The following is a 24,998-nucleotide window of genomic DNA, read 5'->3' as shown; positions in this document are numbered from 1 at the left end:
GAATTAGACATAGAGTAGACTAAGGAAGGAATTAGTCCTAAGGAAAACAAACTCTACACATGTACAAAAGCATGATTAGTTCTTTTGGAGGTGGCAAAGAATGAGAATCTGAGGGTGTGTCCATCTATCGGGCCATGGCTGAACAAGTGTAGTATAGGGATATGAAGTAACACTACTGTGCTGTAAGAAAATAACGGGATGGTTTCAGAGAAACTTGAGAATTCGACTTACATGATCTGATGTAGAGTGAATAGAATCAGAAGAACTATTTATACAATGACAATAATACAGTATAGACAAACAACTTTGAAAGCATTAGGAACTTTAATTAGTATGATGACTAGTTGTGATTCTAGAGGACTAATATGTTTACATACACACACATATGTATATGTGCATATACACGCACACATATACATCTTTTTTTTTGGGGGGGGGAGATGGCCAACATGGAAATGCTTTTATCTATAAATCTATCTATCCCTCCCTTGCTTGTAAATATTTGCAAAATAAGGGAAAGAAGGGAGAATTTTACTGATTGAAAAAACATATAGTTAAAAAAAAGAAAGAACAACATGTAAGACTGTAGCTACTATACAAGTTTTGTAGTCACTAAACTCATCAAACTGCTTCAACTAAAAAAAAATGGTAGATGGTAGTCCACCTAATAATACTCAAGACATTTTCCATGAAGGCATGGAATCAACTTCGCAAAAGATTTACCATCTAAAAAAAAATAAAATAAAAAACGATCGCCACTAAGTAAGACAACACACAAAGAGAATGCTAATTCCTTCATTGGAATGCCATAAATACCACAGAATTTGCTCACCAAGTTCTTCATTTTCAATGACTTCAAATGTAGCCCATATATCCCCTTTGGCAGGGATGATATTCTTTATTGCTAATATGTCATTTGTCAATTCTTCTGCTTCCATTACAGGTGATATCTAGAAGATAAGCAGCATTTTTGTCAGATCATAACAACAGGTGGATTAGTAAGGCTGTATTAGAACACCAATGACCCATTTCTGGTTTCCCAGTTCTTCCTCAAATGTGTTGCTGCTGTTGTTTTTAAATCAATTTTATTTCTATAAATATAAACTTTCTTGTTATTTTCTTCTGGAGAAAATAGAAGCATGAGATTTTTTTTTTTACTTTGGAAATATAAGGCATTCTCAGATATGTATAATATGCAGGTATATTATGCTTTTATATACAGAAAGATGGAACAAATAAGTATTCTCATCCGGGCACACCACTATCCAGATGTTCTAAAGAATGGTCAATTTGCCTGGACATGAATAAGCTTATTCTGTCCAAGCATACTCCAACAGCCCCAAGAAGAAACAGCTTTAGGCTTTTCAATTTAGTAGAAAACAGTCTAGCTTTACATAGCTCTTTGATGGTGCCTGTCATGAAGCAGTTGAGTCCAAGCAGAGCAAGCCAGAACACCCCAGGGTTAAAACACTCAGTGACACTTCTTTTTATGGGAAATGACAGAGGGGTGTCTGCCAATAAATGCGAGGATAAGAGCACCAGGAGACAGTAAGGAGTCCACTGAATTATCCTTGGGGTTTGCTCTTGTGAAGTGCCAAAGCCTCAGGCACTCCCACAAATGTGCATTCCTTCAGAGAGACTAGGCTGCTCAACTGAGGGTTGTTACCAGCCCCAAACTAAAGCTGGCAAACAGCAGATGCAATTCAGTTATAATGAAAAATAAATATGAAGTGAAGAAATTTGATTTTTCTAGAGATAAATTTTATTAACTACAGAATAATGTGCATTTTCTTGTTGAACTATGTTACTTGGAGTGTTGGGGTTGAGGTCTTTTAGCTTAATCATTTCTATTTATACCACATTAATGAATATTAACATATTCCATACATACATATGTGAGTGGGTAAGTTACAAAACAGTAGGTGTTACTCCCACATTTTTTTTGTCACTGGTGGAATTTAATGTAAGTGCATATTATATCCTGTCCAAAGATGTTTACTTTCTAGAAATGTGGTTATATTAAGTTTAAGGGGAAAACAAAACCTCAATTAAATTGAACTATGAACTTTAAAATCTCAGCACCCAAGACAATAAGATAGTCTGTAGCACTCAGAAATAAGAAGAGAAAGATCATTTAAATGACTGTACTCAACTAATGATACACAAGCAACAATACAATTGTCACCTTTTTCAGGAGGGCTTAAACAGGTGGGAGAGGGAAAAGTGGGCTTACAAAAAACTGGAGTGATAATGGCTACAGATCAAAAAATTATCCTCCAAGCTTTCAACTCTGATTCTATAGATGATCAAATTGAAAACAGCAAGTAATTCATGTACACCCACAAAAGCAATTTCTTTTGCTCTAAGATGAGAGGAATAGATCAGATGATCTCTGAGGTTTAATTGAGAAGAGAAGAGAAGAATAGAGAAGGGGAGGGGAGGAGAGAAGGCCCATATCAGAAGATTGAGAGATACCTAAGGTTACAGGGTGTGACCCAGAAGAGGATCCAGCAAAGAAGACTGAGAAGAAATGGTTAGGTAAGCTAGTAGGGAGTGGTGTACGAAAAACTAAGGAAGACGAGAGTATATAGGAGGAGAGAGGGATTAACAATGTCGAAAGCTGCAGAGCAGTCAAGGAGAAAGAGGACTGAGAAAAGGCCATTGGATTTAACAACTAAGAGATCATTTGTAACTTTAGAGAGAACAGTTTTGGTGGAATGATAAGGACATAATCTGAATTCTAAGGGGTAAAAAAGGAAGTGAGAGAAAAGCAAGTGGAAGCACCTACTGTCGATGCCTTTTTGAGTTTTGCTACAAAGGGAAAAAGGGATATAGGACAATAGTTAGCAGCGATAGAAGATCAAATGAGGGCTTTTTCAGGACAGGGAGGTACAGGCATGTTTGTAGGCAGTAAAGAATAAGCCTGTACACAGGAAGAAATTAAAAGTAAATGAAACAGTGGAACTGACAGAGGGAGCAATCTGTTGGAGAGACTGGATGGAATGGGGAAGCCTGAACAAGTTGGAGGCTTAGCCTTGCGTAAAGAGTATGGCCATTTCATCATGTGAGACAATGGTGAAGGAGGAAGTGACAGAAGGCGCCTGAGTGATAGGAAATGAAAGAGAGAAGAGGGAGTTCATGGCAAATGGCTTCAATTTTTTTCTGTAAAGCGTGAGGCAAAGTTCTCAGTTAAGAGAAGATAGGGGGAGAAAGCATTAGAGGTTTGAGAATGTCATGGAAATCCAGAACAATCTTTGTCCCCATGGAGTTTACCATCTAATACAGAAACTAGTTTATCTCTAAAATCTTTTCACCGCACTAAAATTCAGTTATTCAGTAATATTTGCTATGACCTGGGAAACGATGGTAAACACAAAAAAAATTCATTCCTCTCCCCAAACCATATAAAATCCTGATGATCCTTTCCAGCTCTAGAAGTATGATTCTACCAGAATCCTTTAATGACAGAACCATGCTAGACTTCAAATAAGAACTACAGAGATTGATGACCCTGGAAGCAAATCAGGCTTTAGTTCTAAAACATTTGTTAAAATGTGCTTTTATCAGAAATTTAGGAAAATTTCAGTCACTCTTAATGAATATGAAATAGTAGTTTTTATATCACTTAAAGATACTCACTCTTATTATGATACTACAGTCAGGTTCTTTTCTTTCAACATATACTTCAATGAGCAAATCTCCAGCTTGTGAAACCTAAAGGAAACATATACAGAAAGATGTACAATACCCACGTGATAATAAATAATTGTTCATAGTAAATATTCCACAAAAACTGAACTCATTTTAACCATTTTTCAATTATCTTAATTCTCTTGAGGTAGGACTCATGTTTATGATTGCCAAACTATCTTTGATATCCAGCATTTTTTCCATCTGAAAAGTTGAAAAAACAAACAGTCTGAGAACAGATTCACAATTACATGGGTTCCTTTAGCTTCCAGTTCAATGCTTTATCCTACTGATTGAACTCCCTAAAAGAAAATGGAGAATATGCTCTGGTACAAAATATGCTTTCCACAACAGCTTAAGTTACCTCCACTATAATAGGTTTTGTGAAGGGAAAGGAAATGAGTCATATACAATTATATTTTAATCAATAGGACGGACTAATATCAATGACAAAAATAGAAGAAAAAACATCTACTCACATGGAAAATTATCTTTCCAGATTCTTATAAAGGGATGTACATTCAATGAGTTGAAATTTGGGCATAAATTAAAGTTGAAAAATAAGCATAAATGACTAAAAAGGGAAGGAAAAAGTAAATGATGGTAAAGGAAATGATACTGAATCTAATTTTATATCGCAAGGCTCCAGTGTATGGAAGGGAGTAGATTAATGCGGTAGATTGATAATATAGGCTTTAGGGGGAAAAAAAGGCTACTCTTTCTTTTTTAATGGATTTGATTTAGTATCTGTGCTAGCCTTAGAGAGACAAGTTATCTTGGTGATTATTCTGCAAAGGAATAGCTGATAAATAATAAAGAGAGAGGAAGTCGAGAAAGAAAAGGTACAGGATTAGGCTATATGCATAGTGTAATACTGAAAAGACTAATAGGAACACAAATAAGGCTATGAGGAATATTCTTATACTTTCACAAATATTTCCTTACAACATGTTGCCAACTCACACAAAAATACAACATAAAAAAAATTGTCATAATGGAGAAATAATGACTAGTTAAATCTGCTTCAAAGAAAAGAACCTAAAGGAAACATTTGCCAGGGAAATGTTAAAAATGTGCTTTGAAGAAACAATTTTAATTATTCAGACAGCAAGTTTAGAAAAGCTTGTTGCTGTTGTTGCTGTTGTTTCCTTTTTAGATGGTGTGTCAGAAAAATATTAGGGAAAAAAAGGACGCTACTGACATTTTGATTTTTACTGTTTGCATAAACAAGTCTGCAGGAAGGATACATTTTAAAAATTAAAACAGACACCAGAACTACTTATAAAATAAAGCCCAAAGGAAGAATAACTTAAGGATTCAAAAGGTGAATGACATAGGAAATATCATAAAAATATTCTAGAGAACAGGTTTTGATGGATTACAGAAAATTTGAAGAAATAATGTATTTCCTAAGTGCGTCCAAATATAACATAATGCAATATAATATAACATAATACAATACTGTACTTTGGAGAATGCTGTTTTCCCTGTTCTTTAACCTGTTTAATTGGAAAGAACTGACCTTGTTCGTTAATGCATAGAAGAAATAATATACAATAAATTGTCACATTAAATTTGAACAATATTACTCTAGGCAGACGAGTACTCAGTTACAATTATTTTATCCAAAACTTAAATTCTTAGTTAATAAATTAAATTAAAATTTTTATAAACAAATCAAAATCAAAAAGTTTAGTGTTTCCAGAATTGACAATGAGGCATATTCTTCCAGAGCTGAAATGAATCCTTTAAGAAACTGCATGAATTCCTTGAGATTACATTCAAAAAGGCTACAGCAGTCTTGGAGCATGCAAGCTGGTTGTAGAAAAGCATCTTGACCTCATGACCTCTTTCATAATAAATGATTTCATGAGCCTAGAACCTATCCAGTAAAGAATATAGTAGGATATTTTGTTTTATTTTTAAATGAATTAAAGAGCTCGATTTTATAGTCTTCATTGTGTATTGCTATTCTTCGCATTAAGTTATTAATATAATTAATTGGTTAATATATTAATGTTTATTAACAACAAACTTCCAAAAGATTTATAGAACTACAATACTATACTTACATACAATATACAAAAGCAAGATTTATTTGGTAAATACAAGATGCTATGTGAATAGAGGTACTGATACTAATCTGAGGTTGATTCTGATAAAAATAAAAAGATTTCCACAGAGGAGAGGATTTAAAAAAGAAAATTTTTGGAAAAAGTAAGTTGTTATCTCTGTAAAGTAAGGGAAATCATAGTGTTCTTAATGAAATAATTTGGAAACAATTACAGTAAAAGCAGGGGGAAAATAATTGATGTTGTCTAATTCATGCTACAATTTAATAATTAAACCCTGTAATGTAAGTGTGATAATGTTCAAGTCACTGTTTTCACTGACACTCTCTCAAAACCTTTCTTTACACTTAAGTTGTTCATAAAATTTCTCAGACATTCTAACCTTTAGATTTGCAAGATTTGCAGTAATAAATTCAAGTTCTCCATAGGCATATGTCATTGCATGAATCTATAGAAAAAACAAACACATTTTTTGATCTAAATTACTTTCTGAAGCAAAGAAAATTTGAAAACAAAAACACCTAAAAATCTTAATGAAGGTAATAATTATTGCATATCTGGTTACTACTACTTACTTGAGTATCTTTCCACTTAGTAATAAAGCTGTTCTCTATATCCATTTGCCTGACTTGATCTTCTTTAACCTGTTGAAAACATAAATCAGATAATTTTCATTCATGGATAATAAAAATAGCCACATTGGCTATCAATTGAATAATTCTTCAGGAATTTTATCTAGTAAAAAACAATCAAGCTAAAAAAATTTAGAGCAGCCATTTCAATTGGAAAGGGTTCAAAAACCAAAGCTAGAATCAAGCCACCAGAGTAATAAGGTTTCAAAGAAGTCCAGAAAAATAATTTATACTCGTTCTATATACTTCTTCAGGCTACTGATGCTTTTGACAAACGACATGATATTGTAAAGACACTTAGCAATAAGTAAAGTAGTTGGCTAACCATGGAGACTAGATTCATGTTTTGTAAAGGTTTTAGGACACCCCAATTTCAAATTCTCAATTTGAAAGAAGTGTATATGAAATTTCCATAATTTTTATTGTTGTGATATATAAGATCATAACAAAGCTTCATTTTAACCATTCATTTTCTTAGCATTTAACTAGCCAGAAACAGTAACAAGGCATGATACCTAAAAATACTGATTTCCTACTTCTTTTTGCTTTTATCCACAGGCCTTCCACTAGAAACAATATTGAATTACTGGATCAAATGATATCTATGTATCTATCTGTGTGAAAAAGAAATACAAAGGAAAACCAAGAAGCATAAAACACCTCTGAAACTATAAAGTGCACTCCCGGATAACTAAAATAAAATGTGTTGCTATAGGATTTATTCTTAATAATACCTTATGTTCTTCTTAATAGGAAATTTACAGTAATTTCATGAAAAAATGATTCCATATGGTGTTCCAATTAGATTCACAATACTGTAGTGTTAACGTTCTGATCAAAGATTGCAATTTTATTTTATAATATGCCAAATTTAAAAATCTTACAAATGTTTTTGTATCTTGTTTCCAATAGGGGTCATAAGAAAAAAAAGTATAAATTGTAATCAACACCATAATTAAATAGGGTGACATTTATTACTCATTTTATAAAATTCACTCATTCCACACATTTACCAGACATCTAATGCACACATATTTAATCAGAGAAAATCTCTAAGTAGAATTATTCTGTCCAATGTATGCCAGATGGCAAGGAAATTCTAAAACCTTCCTGAATTTAAATGAATGGCCATAGTTTTAAAGAGTTTAATTCTGCCAACTTTGAGAAAATACACTCAATTTGTAAAAAAAAAAAAAGATTCATAAAGATTGCTCTGTCAGAGATGTGAAACATACCACAATCACAACCAAATTTCCAGATTACAAACAGGACCATCAAAATTATTCTCTAAATTTAAATAGTGTATGTATATTTACCTCAAACACTTCAACATAATAGTTAATTAGGTCTTCAATTACATTTACTTCTTCACTAGTTTGTCCTTTAGTTTGAAACAAATAGGATGAAAATACCATAGCTAAACTGTGAGAGTTCATCTGGTTGATCTCTGAGCATTTCTGAACCCTGTTAAAGATAAATATGTCCAATTAAGACACACAACACTTTGACACTACCTCAATAAAACTTCTAGAAAGATGAAATTCACTGTGGTTTCTTTCAACAACAATCACTGTCAAATATTAAAATGAGGCACACAAAATGCTATGAAACATGATCCTGTATGCCAAAGACTTCACAAATCTAGATGTTACAAAAAACATTTTACAATCTAGTTGAGGAGACAAGACACACAAGTAAAAACGTAAACCACCACAAATGATTCAAATAATATTTCAAGACCATACGACATTAAAGTTTTCTTTTTGTGTAAATAATCTGACACATACAATTATTTACACTTTCCAACATATGGACACGGATGAAAGCCATATCCTTGAAAAGTTACATGTATTTAAAAAAAAAGCAAACTCAGTTGCAGATTACTTTCTGGTTGCCTTGCATTATAAAATTAGAACTGCCAGCTTACATCTGCAGAGAAGTGGTGAGAGCAGCTAGAGGGGAAATGCAATTAAAAAATGGGAACAGGCATTCAATAGAATAAACTCATATACAGGCAGCCTATGACAGCAGAAAGAACACTGGGTTTTAAGTTAGATCATTTGGGTTCTATTCTTTTCTGTTGATTACTACTTGTGTGACCCTTAGGCAAATTATTTCCCCTCTTATGTCTCAATTTCCTCAACTATAAGTTGAGGGCTGGCAACTAGACGATCTATAATGCACCTTCCATCGATGAGTCTATTATCAGCACTTCCTGATTAGTGAGAAAGAAGGTCAGCTTGTTGTTTTCACAAGCAGAGAGGTAGTCCCATGAACATGAAGACAGACTTTCACAAAGCAGTGTGAACAGCTAGCCATCACTGTAAGTTTAGATGTATTGGTGAGCAATCATGGTTACACACCTGGAGACTAAATCTCCTTAAGGGAAATGGATCTCTGCTTTCTGGTTCAAACAGCAACCAGGAGCATTTTAAGTTTTTGCAAGAAAGGCCAATGAGGTAACCATGAGAGTCTTAGAGTGAATTTTAATTATGCTAGAAACACCAGTTTATACATAAAGCTACAAAATTAGACAAATATAGCCCATTATTATGTGACCTTGAGGCAACTGCTTAACATCTCTGGGCTTCATTTTTCTCATCCATAAAATGGGAGGGTGGAAATATATCACTTCTGAGGTCCCTTTCAGCACTAGGTCTATGATCTCATGATACATGACTCTGAGGATACAGGTTGCATGCTGCATTTTTCTTTCTCTATCTGTTCTCTAACTACCCAATAGCTGCCTAAATGAACTGACTACATAGAACTGTTTTTATAATCATCATTCTTTTTGTTGTAAGGCAGCCTGATGTAATGGATAAAGAGCTGGCGTTGGCATCTGAAAGACCTGGGTTCAAGTCCAACTTCTGACATGCTGACATGGGAAGCCCTGGGCAAGTCATTTAGTCATTTAGTTTTTCTATATTAGCTCTCTAATACTATGAGTTATACTGCTGATCTGCCACACATAGAAGTTTCCTTTTGGTAGGTCCTCTATAACAACGAAGTTGTATGTGCATGTGTACATGTATATGTATTCACATATGTGTATGTATGTCTTTGTGAGTGTGTATATGTGTGTCACTGTATTGCACAAAAGATTAGTAGTCCAATGATTGGTCCCAAAGAATTGAATCCATAATCCCCAGTATAACATGCACATACCATTCACCTCACATTCTTAAGATCCCTCCAGACCTGTAATTTCCCTCTTGTCACAGGTTTCTCTGGGCTTACTGCTTCCCAAGGTACTTTGTACAAGACAGTCCTAGGACATATATCATAAGAGTACTACCTATATATGTTTTTTCTTTCCAGCCCTGCCTCAGGGGGTAAAAATTTCTCCCTAAAGGGAAGAAGGGCTTGCTCAATGTTAGGGCAATGTCTTACACGATGTCAATCAGAGTTGATTAATGGAGCCCCTCAGTATACCTTGGAGTGCTGGAAACTGAAGCTTAGAGTCAGCTGTGATGGATAGAGCTGCCACTTCAGGACTAGCAGGGAATGCGAAGTAGAACTGCTGATTTCCATTTGATTCTGTGTATCCTTCAATAAACAACTCTAGCCCTCTCAGTCAATTCTGCCAGCTTGTGACTCAAACACCGATTGGCCGGATTGTTAGGCTAAGATAATCATATAACAGTTCGCCATATGGCACTTAAAATGTTAGAAAGCACTCTACTCAGAACTCCAAAAAGAGCCTTCTCATCAAAGTTTAATTTTGTAATTACGACTAACATCACTGTATATAGCTCAAAAATGGCAATTCTATCAGAAGACTACAAAGATGGACTTTACATGGCAAAAGAGATTGACTGAGACAAAGAAACAGGAGGGTAAGGTAATGTCAGTGGATGGAGGGCTTAGGAATCAGGAAAACCTATTCTACCTATGGCCCTGAATTATTCCTGTGACTACTGGCAAGTCTTTTAATCTGCCTCAGCCTCATTAAATTCTCTAAGACTATATACTAAGGAGGAGTATTTAACCAACCATGTTGAAAGCTTCTGACAGGCAGGCCTTTGATCACACCAGTAGAGCTGAAAAACAAATGCACTGAAAACTATCTACTGATGAAGGTGTATAAAAAGTTTTCAAATATACTGACCTGTAAAGGTGCTCAATTATAGCTGCCAAAGTCGCCCTGTTGACCCCTGGAAGTGTACGGATAAATGTGCTGTATTTTTTAACCCTTTCTTTGTCATCTTGAGTATCTGAGAAAGAGTAAGAAAAATCACAAACATTCAATGCAATTCGATGAACATTTATTAAGCACATGCATTTTTACTTTGAGGTCATGCTCTATGAGGATTAGATGAAGGAACTGAAGTGAGTAAGTGTAAAAAGACTTGGTGGGGGACAGAGGAAAGTGGCAAGACAACAGTATTCAATATTTAAAAGTCTGTCATTTGGTAAAAAGGGTCTGTAATGTTCTATTGGTCCCAGAATGTAGGACTAGTAACATAAGGGAAATAGGCTAAGAAAAGACAGAGGAGGATTGACAATGACAATGATGAAAAACAGGCTTAGGAGAAGCAAAGAAGAAGAAGAAAAAAATGAAGGGATAAGCAATTACGAATACAAAGGGAAATTCCAGAGTTTAGGAATATGTATTTGGCCATTTGGGATGTCAATGGGAACTGAGGTGTTATTTGCCCTGACATGGGGTGAAGGTATAAGCCATGACAGTTAAGCAGGCTAATACATTTGGCGGTTCAGATGTATATCAATTTGGACACAAATGCTCTCAATAGTGAAGCCTGCCAAACATTGTCAGTGAACAACCAAGTGCCAAATCCTTAAGAAAGGAGGTAAAATGGTCTGCAGTTCAGCAGCTGATAATAATTAGGACTGAAAAGGGTGTTATAGGTGAATGGAGCCAAGTTCAAAATGGAGTACAGTCTGTTAGGTGATAGTGGTAGTTAAGAGGCACAGCTTACAAGAATAAACAGGTGAAAGTCCCTTTGTACTTTGACCTGATCAGACTAAATCAAGATAACTGTATTCAGTTCTGGGTGCCACCATTTAGGGAGGGCACAGAGAAGCTGGAAAGCATTTAAAGCACTACACAGAGGGTAAAAGAGTCTCTTTAATGCAAGTGATATGAGGATCCAATGGAGGACCTGGGGGTGAAATTAAGCCTATTGAAGAATCAGAGGGAATATAAGAGCTGTCTTCAAGGGCCTGAACAGATATCATGTGAAAGAGGGAGTACAGTTGTTCTCTGAGACCCCAGAAGACAGAGTTAAGAATAATACGCAGAAGTCACAAAGAGGCAAATCTGGGTGTGATGTCAGGAAAAAAAAAAGGAACCTGAAAAGTATAATTGTTCAGAAATTGAACAGGATGTTTTGGGGGTAGGAAGTAATGGGTTTCCCTTCTTAGAGGTTCACAATCAAGAGTTGGATGACCGCTTGCTGGGTATGTTACAGCAGGTATCTTTTCATGCGTGGACTGGATTAATCAGCTATTGAGATTCATTCCAATTTGAAAATCCTTTGATCCTGTGATGTGCTGAGTTATCTACTACATATCAGACATTGCAAAAAGATCTACATATAAATAATACAAAATGTTGCAAGAAACTTTTAGTCTCACTGGTTGGAGATTTACAACTTTAATGCAAATTTGAAACCAATGAGACTATAAGTTGCTGAACACATGCTGAACACATAAAAAAGATTTGAGAAGAGAGATCACTTTTAGTCAGGGGATAAAAGAGTTTCATAGAAGTTACCAAAGCCTATTCAACTCCATCTGAATGAACTCCAACATTTCTAACTTAGGTGTATTTCCACTATCACTTATCCAGTTCAGTTACTTATCACCTCACCAGGTTAATTGCAACAACATCCTTAAAGGTCTTCCTACTCCATTCAATAATAACTATATCTACTCATGTCACTCAGTTCACAAATCTTCAATGTCTCCCTATTATTCTTGGAGTAAAGTTCAAATGTCTCTCTTTGGCAATGAGAGTCTTCCACAATCTGGCACCTTTCCAACTATTTTTCCATAATGACACTAAAATCAGACTGGTCAACTTTGCAACCTTAAAAATGCAACACATTCTCATACTTCCACGACTCTGCTCAAGATCACCTGCTGAACTACCACCCTTTAAAGGCAAACTCATATATCACTTCTAACAGGAAGCATTCCCCGATACTGCTGGTTGTAATAACTTTTTCCCTTAGGGCCTTTATCATATAATACTGGGTATGGTAGCTCTCTGGGTTCATCTCTTATCCTTTTACCAGACTGTAAGTTCCTGGAATGCAAGAGTTAGGTGTTAACTAAACTTAGCACTCCCAAAGTACCTGCCCTACTGCACAGCAAATTAAGTGTAAGCACTTAATCTTGGTTTGCCAATTGATGAGTTGATTGGAACGTAAAATACATAATAATAATAGGAAGCAGTATGAAATAGAATGAAAAGTAAGATAGTGTTAGATTGTGGACAGTTTTGAAAAATAATCTTATGAATACAAGTCACTCTTCAATTGATAAATGGTCAAAGGATATGAACAGGCAGTTCTCAGATGACAAAATTAAAGCCTTCTACAATCATACGAAAAAAAAACTCCAAATCACTATTGATGAGAGAAAGGCAAATTAAAAACAACTCTGTGGTCCCACATCACACCTATCAGATTGGCCAACATGACAAAACAAGTAAATGATAAATGCTGGAGAAGATGTGGGAAAATTGGAACACTAATGCACTGCTGGTAGAGGTGTGAAATGATCCAACCATTTTGGAGAGCAATCTGGAACTATGTCCAAAGGGCTATAAAAATATGCATACCCTTTGACCCAGCAGTAGCACTTCTAGGGCTGTATCCCAAAGAGATCATAAAAATAGGAAAAGGACCTACATGTACAAAAATATTTATAGCAGCACTTTCTGTGGTGCTAAAGAATTGGAAATTGAGTGGATGGCCATCAATTGGGGAATGGCTGAACAAGTTGTGGTATACTATTGTGCTATAAGAAATGATGAACAGACTTCAGAAAAACCTGGAAAGACTTGTATGGACTGATGCTGAGTGAAGTGAGCAGGACCAGGAGAACATTGCACACAGTAACAGCCACATTGTGTGATGACTAATTTTGACAGACTTAGCCCTTCTCCGCAATGCAAGGATCTAAAATATTTCCAAAAATCTCATGATAGAAAATGCTATCCACATCCAAAGAAAGAACTATGGAGTTTGAATGCAGATGAAAGCATACTGTTTGCCACTTTTTTTCTTCTGTTTTGTTGTTTCCTCTTTCTTGTGGTTCCTCCTACTGGTCCTGATTCTTCCTTACAACATGACTAATGTGAAAATATGTTTAATAGGAATGTATATGTAAAGCCTATATCAAATTGCATGCTGTCTTAGGAAGGGAGGTAGAGAAAAATTTAAAACCCAAAAGTTTATGGAAGTGAGTGTTGATAAATCAAATTAAATTAATAAAAATTAAAAACAAACTTGGAAAGTTATTTAGAAAGGAAATGAAATGATCAACTAACTGTGTGCTGAGATGCATCTAGCATCCATGGGTACAATTAATTGGTGGAGGGAAGGAAATGGAGACAAGGAGACTCATGAGATTACTGAAAGATGCAAGAAACAAGGGCATGAACTGGATGGTAGCAGTACAAACAGGAAGAAGGGATGGATACAAGAGACATTTCAAAGGGAGAATTTAAATAGAGATAGGAAAAAGGAAAAAGAAAAAGATGAACCATATTCTTAACATACAGGTGACAGAGAAATGGTAGACTTTGAGAATCTGGAAAATGAGGACTACAATCAGTTATGGGCAGGGGAAGATGAGGATTCAAGACATCAGCAGGGCCTATGGTGAAGATATCCAGCCAGTAACCAGTGTGGAGCTGACAAAAGAGGTTGAAATTAGAGATAAATATTTATAAATAATAAGGTAAGAGTTGAAGCAATGGGAGTGTATGAGAGTGAAAGGAATAAATGTCCAAGTCTTGGGGTTGCCTACACTTAATGGAGAAGGAAAAGAAGAAGAAGCAGATAAGGAATAGTCAGAAAGATAGAATTAATCTTGTGGAGAAATGGATTTATTCAAAAATTTAGGATACTACCACCCTGAGCATGGCTCTGTAGGTTGGTGAATTCCTAACATGGACCACTATTTTATGAAGGGCCCTAGCCAGCCCCAATTCCCTCCTGGCTCCACTTATTCTCCTGACTTCTCTCCCTCCTTAATAGCTGCCTTGCTTCTGCAAGTAGTCTCCCTCTAGCCCTCATTATAATGTAACACCCCCAGGGGCAGCTAGGTGGATAGAGCACCAGTCAGGAGGACCTGAGTTCAAATGCGGCCTCAGACCAAATACTTGACACTTACTAGCTGTGTGATCCTGGGTAACTCACTTAACCCCAATTGCCTTTAAAAAAAAAAAAGATGCAAGCCCCTCGAGGATACAGGCAGTCTTATTTGTTTGTATGTATATCCCCAGCGGTTTGTATGTGCCTGGCACATACTAAGCATTTAGTAAATGTTTTTTATTTACCTTAGTGCAAAACAGAATGTAATAAGTACATAAAAATCAGAGGGGGAAGAGAATAGTGGTTATAATGTCGAATTTTGCTGAGAAACTAAAAGAAGTAATGAGGCCTAGAAAATGGCCCTGGATTTTACATTGATAATCTTTAAGAAAACAGTTTCAGCAAAGTGCCAGAAGCAGAATCTACAGTGTAAGGAGGCTGAGGAATGAGTGGCACAGATGAAGGGGAGGCAACAAGTCAGTTGGTCCACAAGAATGCACTAAATGCAGAAGTAAAAATGGTAGAGAAAGACTGAGGACATTAAAAAAGGGCTGGGGGGGTGTGACAAAGAAGACAATGAGAATAGTTTAAAGGCTGAACATATGTAGAAAGAAAAGATCCTGTATATGTCTAAACCAAATAACTAAGTGACAATATGAATTCAGAAGCATCCTTCACTCGACTGTCCTGAGGAATAAGGCATCAATGACACTTTTATAGATGATGGAATCTGCACTTCTACATTTCTCCTCTCTATTTCCCACTTTTCATGAAAAATACAATTCTTCCTGCTCCATGTTAGATTTAGTCTTTCATAAAAAAAGCAGCTACATATCAGTAGTTCTCTCAATGCATTAGGCAGTCTGTAAAGGGCATTAGGATCCCCAGGGATAAAAGAATCTCTCTAAAATCTTTTTTAAGTACACTTCAATTTCAAACTACAACTTTCTTTACAACTATCTCTTTTGTTCTGATCTGTCGGGTTTGCCATACTCATATAAGTAAACATGGCTCTCCTCAGGCAGTGTGTGAACTTGAATAGAAAAACAAATATATCTGTATTTACACTAACCTCTAACTGAAATTTAACATTTCCTTCAATTATTTAGAAACAATATTCTTAGTAGTCCACAGGCTTCACCAGACTATCAAAGGGGTCCATGGCACCAAAATAAGCTTTACCACTAAAGCAAAAGTGAAAGATAATTTGATAACATCACCAGAAGAATTACTAGTTATCAGTCACTAGGAATATAATTAAAATCATAGTGTCCTCATTTCAAACCCCAAAGGGCATTTCCTTTAATAAATAATAGCTAAATTGTATTACCTTTCCAAGGAACTCCTCCTTTACAGGACGTTTTGAAACTGAACATATAGCTTTTTTTAATATGAAAGCTAAAAAATAAATTCTAAATTCTAAGAAGAGTCTAAGAAAAATGAAAAGAAAGTTACCATGAAAGGCATATACTCAAAAATATTCTTCAGCCACAAATTTCAGAGAATACTTGACAAAGTGGTCTGCAGAAAAGGAGGTTAGGCAAATCACACTAAGATCACTCCAAAGAGTATGTTGCCTCACTGTCCCAAGTCCAAAGAATCCTGGGGTTTTCACAGAAGATTCAATTGTTTTTGGGAACACCAATATAGGAAATTTTAAAGAAGTTTAGTTTTTAGAGTGACCAGAGGATTTTGTTTTAGATCCTGACCCAATCTCACAAGGGCTTCTAGAATGAGAGGAGACATGAAACTTTGTCATACATTGTCATTCTTTTGCAATTCCAAGCAATAATGCTGCCTGTGGCAAGGGGTTTTCAATAAAATGGAATTGGATCAAAGATGGTGTTTAAAAGAGTGACCCTGAGCAAGTCACTATAACCTCAATTGCCTCACCAAAAAACAAAACAAAAGAGGGAAGGTAAATAGTAACTTTGTATAAAACATACAAAAAAATACAGGAAAAATTCAATGCACAAAAAATTTCCTCAAAGTTGCACTAAGAGCAAAATAAACGGAAACACCCTGAGATAAGGATTAACTAATATGTCCTTTGAAATTTTCAAGGAAAAAAAAAGCCTCTAAGCCAGATTCTCAAATGGACAACCTGGCTATAAACCTTATTATAGCTATGTCATTTTATAAGGGGAAAGTATCCTCTGAATTAAATGGGTTAAGATTACCCATTAATTTTAACCAATGTCACCTTAATCAGATTTCACTGTATTCATCAATAGTGCTGAAAGGTCCATGAAAAGTTGCCTGCCTGTCTCTCATTAATGGTTCAGAGGATCACTACTAATCATGGACGGTTGTTCTTCTTTCTTGATACCTATCTGAGTAACATTTTTTCCAAGTTGTCTATCATCTATATATGGAACAAAACTCTTATCTTGTCAAGTACAGACTATCTATAGCTTCAATTTACAGGCTATTTTAAGTTAGTTTATATCAAATAACTGAAGTGTCACTGTCATCAATTCAACACCATCAATGATTACATTTAAATTACTTATTCGAGAAAATTCAGTTTCTTGGTTCTTTAATTTTTTCTTTAAAACTTCTGGGAAGCTAAACCTGCAAATTTCTCCAATGGTTTTCTGGTGGTTTGGTCAAGGTGCTAAAACTTCATTAAATGATATCCTGAGGAACTGAAAGCAAAAGGAAGTATGGACCAGTTTCTATTGGAAAAGCTAGAATAAACATTGGGGAAGACTTGACAGTCAAATGAAGATATTGGAAATATAAACTTAGTCATCACAGAATCCAAGTGACTATCAATTCTTAAAGCCTATGCCAAAAGAAACTTATATTCAAAAGTACCATACCAATTTGTAATAGCTTCAACTAGAGATCCTGTGTATTTGAGTAAGAGTATATGTATCTGAACACTGAGGAACTTGACCAAATCTAATAAATAAATGTTACATGCCACCTCAGTTTTTACTACCAAATCTGTACCTGAGGTCTGTATCTTCAGCTTTTAAAAAATGTGTACAAATTTTATTCCAAGACAATAATGTTCACACAGTTCTCAACGACTTTTAAAAATGCAATTTGTAGCACAAAATTAAGATAAAAATCAAAGTAAACCCTAAATAGTACAATATAAAAATAACTACTGAGTGCATAGATTCCATTAGACATAATTTTCCTTGATTTTCTGCATATATTACCTAACGCAGAGATCCAGTACGGATACAGCTCTTTAGTAAGAAGTGCATCATCTATGTCAGACAGAAAACTTTTCAACACGCCAGTCACATCTTCCAGCTGATGCTTCCCAGCCCTCAATTTAAAGCTTCTTGCATCTTTTTTGAAACTTTCCAGGAGCTCACTTATGCGGAAAGAGTCACCATTTTTCTGATAAATATGCTTGCTTCCTAAACCTTCAAAAGAAAATTAAAAAACAAATATTAGCCTAAAATTAAAATACCACCAATGCTAAGAATGCAATTTAAATGTGTACATACTGAGACATGGAAGAAAAACAAATGGATCATCAATCCAAAGAGCTGTATTAGATCCTCTATAAATCACAGATGCATTTGCTATTTATCTTCCACCCTCACAACTTACCATCCTAGAATGACACCAACATGCTCAAAAATGAAAAGATATAACTATACTGAAGTCAAATTAATGAACAAATTCAGCTGAAAATATGTACACATGGTCAGCTATCTTAATGAAAGAAATGCTACATTTATAAACACTTGCTATATTGATAGATGAGGACAAAAACATGTATTCTTTGTGTTTAAAAACTGACCAAAGATTAGTAAACCCAAGTGGGATTTGGACTTCACATTAAAGGAGGGAAATTCAAAGAAGCCATGACCACTGGCTACTATGTTTCATGATGATTTCTGAGTATACACCAATGAGTATATGCCAAATTCAAGAATGTAACTTCTTACTGATGTGAAAATATAATTATAATGAATGAACACAGTAAATAACATATATGACAAAAGAAACATAACCATGACCTCAATGAATAAAACTGATAAATGTGCTAATGATTTCTCATAGTGAGTGGTAATTACTATACAAGTATTAGCATACACAAAGACTCCTTTAATACTTTAATACTTAAAATACCCTGGCCAATGATCTTCATTTCTTTGAAACTCATTTTCCCCTTCTAAATCAAGGCTGTAATAATACTTTCACTACTAACTCACAAAGTTATTGTACAGAATGGACTTTGTAAACCTTAAAAGAGTTTTGTCATGTGTTATCATTCACATGAATTTGTGATTTATTGTTACTTTGTTTGAAATATTGCTAAATTTAAGAGGTGAGGGATAAAACAGGAAAGGAATAAAACAAGAATATGAGAATATGGGTGGTACTTCAATTATAAATGAAATATGCTGAAACCCATTAGTCCATCTCATTTACTTCTTTCTCTCATTTACTTCCCAATTTCATTGCAATTTTGGGATGTTAAGATTGAACAATTTCATATTAGTAGAAGATAAGCATTATCCTTTCCACTAGACCACTCAAATGTAACTGACTCTTGACACATTTATGACTTTAAAATTTCAAAGATGTTGTATCAGAGTTTAGAAAGTGTAAAACACACACTGTAAGTATTGAGAAATCTAAAATTTAAGTCAATTGATATGGAAAAAAGCAAGGCCTTAAATATTCATTTTCATGACTACAGTAAACCTGCCCTCAAATTAACCATTTATACCAAGTCTAGGACATCAGGGAAGGGGTACCTTGGAAGAGGAATAAGCTCATTGGATTCTACTCTGCTAAAATACTCTGCTGTCAACCTTGCAAAAGGTTAGTGCCCTGGGGGCCAAGTCCCAATTGCTTTGCTCAGGTTCCCAAACTTAATTATGGCTCTGAGAATAATGGAAAGCAGATATTAGGAATGAAGGGAACCCTGAAAACAACAAAATTCAGGGCATTTGTAAAACGTGAAAATAGGAATGTGAAATTAAAATACATCTTTAGCTATTGCCAAAACACTACCGTAACCTACTTCAAGACTTCCCTGTATCCATGATCCCATTACTGTGATTATTCCCACCACCAATGCAAATCATAACCTATTTGGGTCTTTTCATCGTAGCAATTCTAGTCTATGTCCATGTAAGATTACTCCATAAAGGATCTATGAAATCCCAGTGAGCATAGGTCTTTTCTGATGTCTGCTTCAATATTAATAATCAGAGTGATTTCTGAACAAAGATGCCTGAGCATCCATCTTACAAAGAATCTCACATAATTCAAATATAATTAATCAAATATATTTTTAATCAATAACCAATGAAAAAGGCAGGAAACTGTCTTTCCTATACCTATCAGCTATATGATTGCCAACACATGAATTACTTTAGATGTTCTTATGTAAAAGCCTGCCTGTTTTCTCATGTTTTCATTAAGCTTAGTGTGCGTGTGTGTGTGAGTGTGTGCGCGTGCGTGCAGAGGTAACTCTTCTAAAGATATGTTAGATGTGAGAAAGTGAACTTATGGAGTCAGTAATCAATCAGTATCTATGGAGCACTTCCTGTATGCCTGGCACTATGCTAAGGCTAAAAAAAGAGAGGAAAAAACAAAATCCTTGCCTTCAAGGAGCTCACATCCCAACAGGGGAGATAAGAGTCAAAAAACTGTATGAGTAACATATGTACAGTGTAAAATGGAGGTCGTGTCAGAGGGAAGTACTAAAACGGATGGAGGGAAGAGAGACAAGGAAGGGAATCTTGCATAAAGTGGGATTTAATTTGAATTCTGAAGAAAGCAGGGAAGCCCAGAGCTAAAAAGGGGACCATTCTGGGTGACCTCCAATGAAAAGGCAGAGTCAAGAGGTTGAATATCATGTGCAAGAATGGCATGAATGATAGATATGCTTGCTTCCTAAATGTCTCCTCTGTCACCTCTTTTGGCTATAAAAGCAAAATAAATATGCTGGGATTCTTTGTAAATTTTCCTTTATTATATTCATGTTAAAAGTCAGTCCCTGTATGCCTCTGAAATTATGTTTCATCCAGCTCAAATTTCTTCTGTATCTTTTTCGTTTGGTCTAGCTACTTTTCCCGAGTTCATTTCTTAGGCGTATTTTCTACTTTGTCTAGATAGCACATTGAGTACTCAAGTGCTTTCACTTCCACTTCTTTTTTAAATCTGCATTCAAATTTCATCTACAGTTTGATCTGGCATTGCTTCATCTCTTGCCAATGCTCTCAGCCAGCTCTTTTTTTTCCTTAATCATTTCTTGCTACTTTGTCAAGGCAATATTGCTCACAATCCTCCATCCTCTTTTGTAACATTTTATAAAGAAATTCATGCATTAAAGTACATTAAACCTGGAAGCTCTGGAATAAGGCAAACCTCCTGCTAAAATATTATCTTTGTAAATAAGCCAAATGTAATAATTTTTTCCTTGAATAACACCAAGACTGCTAGATGGACATTTGACTCAAAAATCATCAATTGTTTTTAAGAGACCAAAAAAAACCTTAGGGACTTTTCACTCTGTTGTACCATTATACTATGATTAACATGTATGTATATATAAAAAATTAAGTCTCTCCATTTGACAAAGAAACTAAGATTTAGATGGGTTTTGATCTGTGCTTTGGGGTGATTTTTAAATTGGTTAAACTCTGTATTACAATGCCTTCTTTAAGGCATCGTGATTATGCCTATCAATGTCTTTCATATTATGATTTCATTTTTTTTAAATTAAGGCAACAGTAGCTTGCTTTAAATAAATCAAGTTAGGGTATGGTAATTGTTACTATTTTGTTTTTACCCTGTCATAATTTGGTGTTTGTTCTAACTTTTGCTCTATCCAGTTGATTATCTGTTAGCACATAAAAGACTAACTCTGGACTGAACAGTCATTTATTTGTTTTTACTTTTGTTATGCTGTTTGGTGCTCATGATATTCAGAGGTTGCGGGCTCTCTTTTTTATTAAGATATTCAAGATATGCAACAAAGATGCAAGCTTTAAGTCTTTTTCATTCCTTAATCTCAAAAAGCATTTTCCAAAATATTTTTGTCTTCTTATTCAAAGCACACCTTTGAACATGAAGTTGTCAAGTATTAAGCTTAGGTACATGTTTACTTTGTTTGAAGGATCTGGTTGTGTTCTATATATAATTTCTCTAATCCATCTTCAATAACAGATGACTGTACAGCTTCCTTAGGATTGTTCCCTTTTCTATGCTTAACATGAATTCTTCAGAGCAAGATGACTAACTGTCCTATGAAACTATATGTCTTGCTTTTAGATGCAAGGTAAGACCAACTCTGAGAAAACTATTATACACCTCTTACTGAATGGGTATTCTTAACCAGAGGTTCTTGACCTTTTATTTTGTTCACTGCATTTCAATATAATTGATTCCCTTTGTAATCCCACACATATTATTTTATGTATTCATAAACATCATTATAAGGGTCTAACAGGCTTCACCAGATTGTTAAAGGAATGCATTACACAAAAATTAAGAACTCTTGATCTAAAAGAACTTGCGAATCAATCATCCTGCAACTTCATTAAGTCTATGCTTTCATTTCTGTCAACAGCGTATCAAATTGTTAATCATCAGAAACTGGGGGTTCCAGCAGCTGAGCTTATGTTATAGATTTTTTAAAAACTGCAGCTGACATTCTCTGCTCTGCTTTACAACACTTTAGCATTGCCAAAGAAGCAAAAAGAGGGCCAAAAAAGCCTGAAAGCAATCTTGTATTTTCCTTTGTTCATGGGTTGTCATGGTCACAGAACTCAACACCCAGTGGCCAGCCTCTTTTATTCTTAGCCAGATCAGTCCTTGGATATGAAGTACCATGCTTAAAGCTTTTCCATCATGACAGTACTTACAAGAACTATTAATTTTCTATCATGGCCTCTGAGAACCCAGGATCATTTTTACACAAAGAGAAGGCACCCAAGGATGTGTTTGTAGAGGTATATAAAGTATTTAATCATAGCTACCTGCTGTATTCAAGCTAAAGCATAGGAAATACATTAAGAAGCTCTGGAATAAGGCAAACCTCTGATAAAAAAAAATCTTTGTAAATAAGCCAAATGTAATAACCAATTTTTCTCTTGAATAACACCAAGACTGCTAGATAGACATTTGACTCAAAATCATCAAATTCTTTTTTAAGAGACCAAAAATAAAGTTAGGGACTTTTCACTCTGTTGTACCATTACACTATGATTAACATGTGTATATACATGTGTGTGTGTGTGTGTGTGTATCAAAAATTAAGTATGTTCTGTTCTTTAGTACCAAAACTGCCACTTCTGAAAACACTTCAAAAAATGACAGAGGCATAATGAATCACTAAAACATACTAGCACCTGGAGAAACAATTTGAACCTATACTCAAATGCCTGTTTCATTCTCTATCGTTCTTAAGATATTTTCTTGGAACAATTTACCAAAAGTTTAAAAAAGGAGAGGGAAAAGAAACAAACAAAAATTTCAAATTACATTCCATACTTTGAATGAATTTGGGGGGTAAAAGTCTCTGGATGAAAATCAACTGCGTTTCCATTTTTCTAGGGTGCCTTTTCAAACACAAGTACATTAATCCACTTCAATTGGGGCACTACTTAAAATGGTAAGAACGATATCATGAGTTGAAAAAGATCTCAGAAATACTTACCATACTGTGTAACAAATGCTATACAGCTGTTCACTATAATGGGAACGTCATTTTTGCTGAGCTGCTGGTCTTGTAATGCATTACCATCTGTACCTGCAGCTTTTTCAATTGCAGTATGCCAGACTGTAAAATCCAACTTAGTATGACCATGGATGTATAATGTTCTGCAAAGTTCAGGAACATTTGAAAGGGAATTTTTGTTAATGAGAGTGATTCTTCTAGAAAATAAATGGTTCTAAATAATAATAAAAGCTAAGCATAGGAATCAAGGAAAAGAAAACGTATAAATGATAAGACTAAAATCAAATATACCAAATTTATTTTAGACTCAACAGGACATTCTTTGTCTATTACAGATGGCTTCTCCCTGAGTTTGACCAAGAGAAGGGAATGCAAATGGGCTTTGGAAAGTTTTTCACTGCAGCACATACTTTCTACATTCACTTCTTTAGTTCTATCTTCTTGAATTACTACTTCAATCTTTAACTTTAATTCCCATTCATTTTTGACTATTTTATTTTCATTTTGGGGGTCACAATATCAGCCTTGGCCAAAGACACTAAAATTTTCTTTCTGAAGACTGACAGCATTTAACCTTTTTAAAATTCTACCCACCTTCTCCATTTTTTCCCATTTTTCTTACATCATTTATTCTCTTATCTTTAACACAGATCCTCCTCGTCATTAAATTGAATCAATATGGATAAGCTCTCCTATCCAAAGCAAAATATCAGTTTTATATTTCAAAGAAAAATGAACCAAAAATTAGATCTTGTATTATGTTCAGAAGTTTATAATGGGATCAGAATAAGAAAGCATAAAATGAACATTCTCCATGAAAAACCTATTCTCTGATTCCCATCCATATAGTTTTTTAATTTGAGATTCTTAGATTTAAATCTAGGTGGCAGTACTTATTACACTGTTGGTGTATGAAAGTAGAGTGGGAGTCTGATTCAGAAAGAAAAATATTTGAAAGGCAATGCCAAACCTCTAATATCTGTATAACTCTTGAATTAACAGTGACAGTTTCCAACTTCCCATTTTATTTCTAGTCAAGTGGAATGCCTGGTGATGAGAGATTTAACTGTCTGCTTACATACTAGCGAATGACAGAAATGACTAGAGACAAGTTAACTTTTGAATCACCAATGCTGTCAGAGAGTAAATCCTAAAATATCATGCCTTTCAGTGCAGTATGGGTTTAATAATGTCTGGTAAGAAACTGCCCTCTATGAAGCTTCTCCTAAAACTATACCAGTTAGAATATTGTCAAAAGATATGTCAATGGAAATAGAGTCTGACATTGTGAATTCAAGGTAAGGGACCGTGTGAATATGGCAAATTACCTCTATGAAATTCCCAAAGAAACTTGTGGTACCAGGTAATGAAAGACTGAGAAGTTATTTTAATAAACTAACTCTAGAGCAGAAAGTTGATTTCGTTTTTATTTCACCAAAGGAACAATAATGAGCACCTACTTTGTGAAAACTCTAGGGGACACAAAGATGCAGATGATGCTGTTTATTCCTTAGAAAAGTTTACAATTTAAATGGGGCATAGAGAGTTCAGGAATTTCTACAAACACCTATAATTTAAAACAGGATATGAAAAATGTCATAAGAGAATCACTAATCCATTGCTGCTGGCGCTAAAGGTTTATGGA

At 34.9% G+C, this 24,998-nt stretch overlaps 1 protein-coding gene across 1 annotated transcript in view; it reads right to left on the bottom strand.

The window, feature by feature from the left end:
• Positions 1–24,998, bottom strand: part of ARAP2 (ArfGAP with RhoGAP domain, ankyrin repeat and PH domain 2) — a 239,216-nt gene that overhangs the window by 46,193 nt on the left and 168,025 nt on the right. The window contains 7 exon segments of the mRNA XM_078148406.1: positions 833–950; positions 3,640–3,714; positions 6,338–6,406; positions 7,711–7,858; positions 10,506–10,611; positions 17,859–18,071; positions 23,333–23,496. Of these exon segments, the coding sequence (XP_078004532.1) occupies positions 833–950; positions 3,640–3,714; positions 6,338–6,406; positions 7,711–7,858; positions 10,506–10,611; positions 17,859–18,071; positions 23,333–23,496 (893 nt within the window).

The sequence above is a fragment of the Phascolarctos cinereus genome, unplaced genomic scaffold, assembly GCF_003287225.1.
Source record: "Phascolarctos cinereus isolate Bilbo 61053 unplaced genomic scaffold, phaCin_HiC Scaffold_9;HRSCAF=440, whole genome shotgun sequence".
Classification (NCBI taxonomy): Eukaryota; Metazoa; Chordata; class Mammalia; order Diprotodontia; family Phascolarctidae; genus Phascolarctos; species Phascolarctos cinereus.
Note: the sequence above shows the minus strand (reverse complement) of the source record. Positions and strands in the feature narration are given on the sequence as shown.